This window comes from Xenia sp. Carnegie-2017, unplaced genomic scaffold, assembly GCF_021976095.1.
Source record: "Xenia sp. Carnegie-2017 unplaced genomic scaffold, XeniaSp_v1 HiC_scaffold_3, whole genome shotgun sequence".
Classification (NCBI taxonomy): domain Eukaryota; kingdom Metazoa; phylum Cnidaria; class Anthozoa; order Malacalcyonacea; family Xeniidae; genus Xenia; species Xenia sp. Carnegie-2017.
In genome coordinates, this window is record NW_025813493.1 from 8,254,285 (window position 1) to 8,260,822 (window position 6,538).

The 6,538-nt window shown below is 32.8% G+C and overlaps 1 protein-coding gene across 1 annotated transcript; it reads right to left on the reverse strand.

Moving 5' to 3' along the window:
* Positions 1–784: 784 nt before the first annotated feature.
* Positions 785–4,267, reverse strand: LOC124454396 (calumenin-A-like). The gene is made up of 7 exons (XM_047005206.1): positions 3,987–4,267; positions 3,486–3,723; positions 2,698–2,796; positions 2,540–2,600; positions 2,155–2,249; positions 1,502–1,591; positions 785–1,044 (listed from the first exon to the last, which is right to left on the reverse strand). Exons 1-7 carry the CDS (start codon positions 4,229–4,231, stop codon positions 940–942), a joined length of 933 nt encoding a protein of 310 aa, XP_046861162.1. The 5' UTR covers positions 4,232–4,267; the 3' UTR covers positions 785–939.
* Between the last annotated feature and the right edge of the window lie 2,271 nt (positions 4,268–6,538).

Below are 6,538 nucleotides of genomic sequence, written 5' to 3' on the forward strand. Positions count from 1 at the left end.
CTACAAATGCATATTGGCAACAGTAAAGACGAAAAAAATTAGTCTGTTATAGCTTCATTATAGTATCAATCACGGTTTTATCACGTGACAGACCCATGCATTGTATTAATTGTCAGTTTGCTGAAAAGGATGTGCATATTTGAAAAGGGTTATTTATCAATTTTGAATAGTTATAACGATATCAGTTGCCAGAACATGCGACCTTTAAGGGAGATCATATTTAATGACTCTTCATTTCATCCAGATCATGTTTACAAACGCGGGAAAACATTTTAGTAAAGATTCATGGGAGAAAGTTTCGCAACAATATAAATGGTTTGAACCCGGGAGTATCGTTACATGTTTGTGGATGTGGATCATCCTGAGAAGGACTGTTGGTGTTGATATTGACTGACGTTTCTGCAGCCTAAGCTTTGGGGTCGAGAAAACTCTGCAAGATGTCATCTCTTAAGAAGTCATCTCTCAAGAAGTCATCTTTAAAGAAGTCCTCTTTCAAGAAGTCATCTTTCAAGATGTCATCTTTCAAGAAGTCATCTTTCAAGAAGTCATCTTTCAAGAAGTCATCTTTCAAGAAGTCATCTTTCAAGAAGTCATTTTTCAAGAAGTCATCTTTCAAGATGTCATCTTTCAAGAAGTCATCTTGACAGTTTTCTTGACTCTGAAGATGACTACCGCAAAGGTTGTTGAAACGTCAATCAACACCACCAACAACAGTCCTTCTTGGGATTCTACTAATCTGGACGATCTACATCAACAAACTCGTTAAATTTGCCAACGTTAAATGTTTTTATGAAATTAGTCATTTTCATTGTTTTATTCATCAAACGCATGGTTATTAAAGCATTTTTTGTTTTTACTATTTTTAGAATGGTATTCGTGTGCATATTTACACGCAAACACATTTTCTCAAGAATTAATTATTTACATGAATTGGCAATATTACAAATCTGGATTTGGTTTAAGAAGTTTCCCAAAGTGCGTCGCTTTACTTCCGACGAATGCCTCATATCTGTTCACAATTTCATCGTAGGTCAACACATGATCCTGTAGAATAATGATAATTTATAAATATATATAATATATATATAAATTATAATTTATAAAAAGAAACAAAACAGTTACAGAGTTATGTATATCTTACATAAGTTAGTGTGCCAAGAGGCTAGAGTACATATGTATATAAGATTATGATGGACTTACATAGTTCTAGTAGATCTTATGAGTTTCATGCATAGCAAACATGGGCGGGAGGGGGAGGCTACTGCATTAGCTTCCAGTGAAATCAAATGTGATTACGTATTGTACAGTGTGAATATATGAATGGCACCCCCCGTCTTCCCCCAACGTAGCATTTTAAGTCTCAAGATTTCACAAGCATGCAGTTAATTATTTTATACGTGAAGGTCTAATAAGAATGGCTTTTAACCTACCTATCCTGATCACATGACTATCAGATACTCAATAAACTTTTCTGAAATATTTATCAACATTTGGAGCTTACCCTGTTTAGATCAGCTTGGCTCAAAAGATGCATTGCTTCATTACTGACCGTATATGCGTCATTAGGGAGAACCCAAGGAGCTAACTCGTCCTAGAATTAAATGTTTGTAACTGCAGTATATATTGTTTACAAAATACGGCATGAATTCCTGACATAAATTATCGTGATATAAATTATCGTGACATAAATTATCGATTTTAACTATTTAGGAAGTCTTGCCAGCTATGTAAATTATTGTAGTGGTTCAGTTATTTTGACATTTTGTCCGCCTCAGATTCAACAAAAAGACCTCAGTTAGAACAATCCTTGATATCATGCTCTGTCACATACAGTTATTATAATTATCATACCTCTGTGTGGCAATCTTAATTGTAATTGACTAATAACCAACAGTTAATTGTTTTTGATGTGCCACTTAACCCCGTAACGATTAATAAAAAAGTTAGTTGTTGCGTTGAAAATTATTAATTTTTTTAGCAATATACTTTACGCTTTATACTTTTGTGAATGACAACTGAACAAACTTTCCATCTCATTGTGCATTCGCACTTAAATTGAAGTGCAATTAACCCATCTTTTCCAAGAATGCACTAACACTGGACTTTGAAAAACGCACTTCAAATTGTAGTTTTTCCATCACTCGGTTAACCAACCTTGCTCAGTTTTCCATCTTTATTTTTATCAAGAGGAGCAAACTCGCCAACAGTAGCATAGAGATCTAAATCACTAAGTCTTCCAGCACTACCACCTATAAAAATATTGTAATACATGAAATTTTTTACCTTTTTCTCGAATTCACACATTTTACGAGAACTGAATTTCAATTGAAATTGTTTACTAGAAAATGGCCGCAATATTAAAACTTTTATCTCCTTCCTCAAATAAAATTTTTTATTTAAAAGCGATTCAGACCTTCAGTCAAATCGTTACACAAATTGTTTTAAATTCTTTGTAATAAGTGCTTTAATAAATTCTTTATAATTATGTTTGACAAACAAAAAATAACGGATCGATACTGCAAATATAATAGTTTCCAACCTGAAAATTCTTTGAGAGATAGCAATCCATCATTGTTTGTATCCAGAGCCTCTAAGTTTTCCTTAATAAAAACAAATTTCCACTGTGAATGACGTGAGGAGTTAATAATAGGGGTTAGTGTTGTCTCTTTGATGGTGAAAGATTTAATGGCTTCTTACCTCGGCAACAACATCCGTCATGTAAGAACTTTCTTCGGGATGCAAGAAAAATATCAGTTCTTCCCTGCTTAACTTACCATCACCATTCATGTCTGCTTTCTAAGAGCATAAAGAATAAAATTTGGAATCATGAATGAAGGAGAACCGTTCACATAGAAACTAGTCTACTTGTATAAAAAATCTCTTTGTAATTTAAAAGATATCTTTAAATAAGTAAAAATTTACTTTGGTGCATCAAAAACATGCAATAGAAGAGGATAATAGTCGTAATAGTATTGAAATCTTATTAAAGACACAAAGACAACTAAAAGTCTTTATAATTTTCAAGTTAAGGTGTGTGCGTAATGACGTTTTACCTTAAATTTACTTTCTATCCAGTTTCTGTTGTGATGCACGAAAATTTGTAAGCAAAAACAAATTTGTTAATATACGGGCTGATACCATTGAAATGGCCAATATAAGCTAACTTAAGTTTTTCAATGTCTACTTTAAATAAACTATCGATTATGAGCGGCATAAAGATATTTATAACTATAAATTGAACATTGTAAATTCTCATCCCTAGCTCTCAAGTGAACACATACATTGAAAGTAAGCCAACAACCGAAAAAAACTAGTTATTTTTGCCATGGTTACAAAGCCACAATCGTAGTTTACATTTTCCGTTATCTCAAGAGTACTCGTGCGTTGTTATGGAAACACAAAACTTTACTAAATTCCTCGAGGTGTTTTAAACTCCTTACAACGAGATTTTCCCTATTGCCCACTCTTCATTTATAGATACTTACATCAAAACGTCGTTTTTCTGAGTCCAGTATATTTTTCTGTTTGGGACTGTTTGCAACGGAAAATCTTGCCACGTATTCATTCCATGAGATATGATCGTCTTTGTTCATGTCCCATTCCTTTAAACGATCGTTCGTATTCTTTAATGAATACCGTTTCATATTACTCTCGATCCAGTTCTCCATCTCGTGAGTTGTGATCTTTCCATCTTTATTTACGTCAATCCTCTCTGCAATTTGCCTAAATTAGTAAAGATTTTTCATTGACTTGTTACCTTTTTATAATTTCATTAATTTCAAAGGCCACACAACAAAGCTTAGCTCAAACTTTAAAGCAAGGAAAATTATTTAAACTTCTTATCTGATGTAAGTTTAATTCTTCGGTTACCACATCATGTATAAATAACCAAATATTTATCATTTTATCGCGATTCCTTGCGATTATATCTCTTTAATCTACCTCCTCGCAGGTAAATTTTTGAAACAATCGAAGTATTCAATCACCTCAGTCTTTTCTTAGCAACATCTGGATCGAGATTATCAAACTTTAGAGCTTCATCTCGACCCAGAAATATATCGTGATCATACGCTGTATCGTGTTCGGCACTATCACTGTAATGATGGTGATTGGATAAAGCTCCTCTAGGAGCTGATGCGATTGGTGGATTATGCTGTACATGGCTTATGATCGAGGGACAGTAAACCACCAGAAGCAATACAGAGACCAGGGACACGCCATTCCAAAACATAGCCGTTTCGTTCAGAGTTGGTGAATGCTTTGTGATGTTCACTTTCAGATAAAGATACCAATAATGAATTGCATTCTGCTTTAAATAAAGTCGAGTGAAATATAACACAGCAAAGTTTCTTTGTAACATTAAAATGTCATGGAAACGTTAGGCTGATGCAAATGGAATGGTGATTGATATCTTTGATATTTTCTTTGATCAACTTTGCTGTCTAAGATTGACAAAGTTATTTAAAAAAGCAAATATTTTACAAGGGAGTTTGATATTAAACAAAAAACATGCCTGTCTCCTTTTAGATGACTATAGTTTCTTTCAATGCCAATAGGCGTATTTAAATGGTCGTAAAGTTTGTGTTATGCTTTCGTCAGATCATATAGAGTTGACGTGAAATTTCGAGTTATTTAGGTACTGCAAGTAATTAAAAAAACCCTAGAAACTAAGCAAATGTTAAAGTGTTAAAGAGACAAAATAATTTGATGCCACAAATTGAATCACATAAATGCAAGACAGAAAGCGCATTTGACAAATAAAGGTGAGTCCAGGTTTGCAAGATCAGGTCATTTCAAACATGTTACAGTGTTTTGTCATCACATTTTAAATAAATGGATAAGTAGGGCATTAATTTTATAAACTGCTTTACATGAGGTAATGATCTCAACTCAACTCAATCTATTTCCAGTATCATTAAACCAGATTAAACCTTTCAGCCAGAAGAAGTCATAACTCTATATAAAATGAAGGAAAGATGAAATAATTGATTGAAATCATAAGAACTACTCATTTGCTTTTACATAAAAAATTCTTCACCTAGTTTCTGCACTGTACATAGCTCTAACTAGTTTTAAACAATGTTGGTTTTATATCATGTTAACATGTTTGTGCGTAAAATTTCAACATTGGGAGGCAAGGAGATCATGTATTATAATCGTGGAACAGCTATGCAAAAGCATGAAAGTAAACTTAGAATTACTTAGAGTCTCCTCAACCCACGTTTCTCTATACTTTTCTGTCGACCAAATAAAATCTTTTGATCAATTATGTCTCTTTATGTCCAAAATTTCTTTGTATTTTTTTCGTTCTTGAAAGTCTTTCACATAAAATGAAACATGAATTTTTAATGCTTTTTGTTTTAGTTGCAAATGACGTACGTAAACAGCGCACGTTTCAAAGTTTCTTTGATAAAATGAGAAACAAAGCACGGTTTTGACAAAAATGAAAAAATGCCTAGCTGTCAATGAAACATGTTGTTGCTCGTAGGGAGGTACTCTTGCTTGTGATAAAAACGTCAGGTTTGTAAATTATTGTCAAAAAACTAAAATGTTAAAGCTTTCATGATGAAGGAAGCAATACATTTGTGATCAGTTTTAAGTATCAACAACGATTTCAATGTACTCTCATCAACTTATTCATGCACGAAATTAGCATGGCAACAAGATTATAAACTATAAAGGAATACACACGCAAATTCAACATTGGCATCCTTATTTCTTACACAAGTAGCTTGGGTACGTGGGTTGAGGAGACTCTAAGTAATTCCAAGTTTACTTTCATGCTTCTGCACAGCTGTTCCACGATTATAATACATGATCTCCTTGCCTCCCAATGTTGAAATTTTACGCACAAACATGTTAACATGATATAAAACCAACATTGTTTAAAACTAGTTAGAGCTATGTACAGTGCAGAAACTAGGTGAAGAAATTTTTTATGTAAAAGCAAATGAGTAGTTCTTATGATTTCAATCAATTATTTCATCTTTCCTTCATTTTATATAGAGTTATGATTTCTTCTGGCTGAAAGGTTTAATCTGGTTTAATGATGCTGGAAATAGATTGAGTTGAGTTGAGATCATTACTCCATGTAAAGCAGTTTATAAAATTAATGTCCTACTAATCCATTTTTTATAACTAATATACTATAGAATATGCTTAAATAGCTAATTTTGTCATATCTTTTAAAGAAAAAACATACAAACACAGAAGTACATAAAAAATTAATTTACGTTCAAAAGGCTTAAGTAGCTACAGCAACTTTTTTGGTCTTGGAAAAACAAAATAATTCAACAAAAATATTGAGCTAGTTCCATTTCTCACAGCTCAGCTCATAGTTCCAGTTTACAGCTATTAAAGTTGAAAACCACTTTGTCTGCAATGTATTTATCGCGACATGAACATGTAAACTATAATCATGTTCTTCATTGTTTCTAATGCAGGTTCATTTCTGCGTGGGAAGAAATTATTTTCAACAATGAACAGAAAAAAAACAAGTAACAAAACGTCTCAGTCGAATAGATTTGTCAAAGATTGG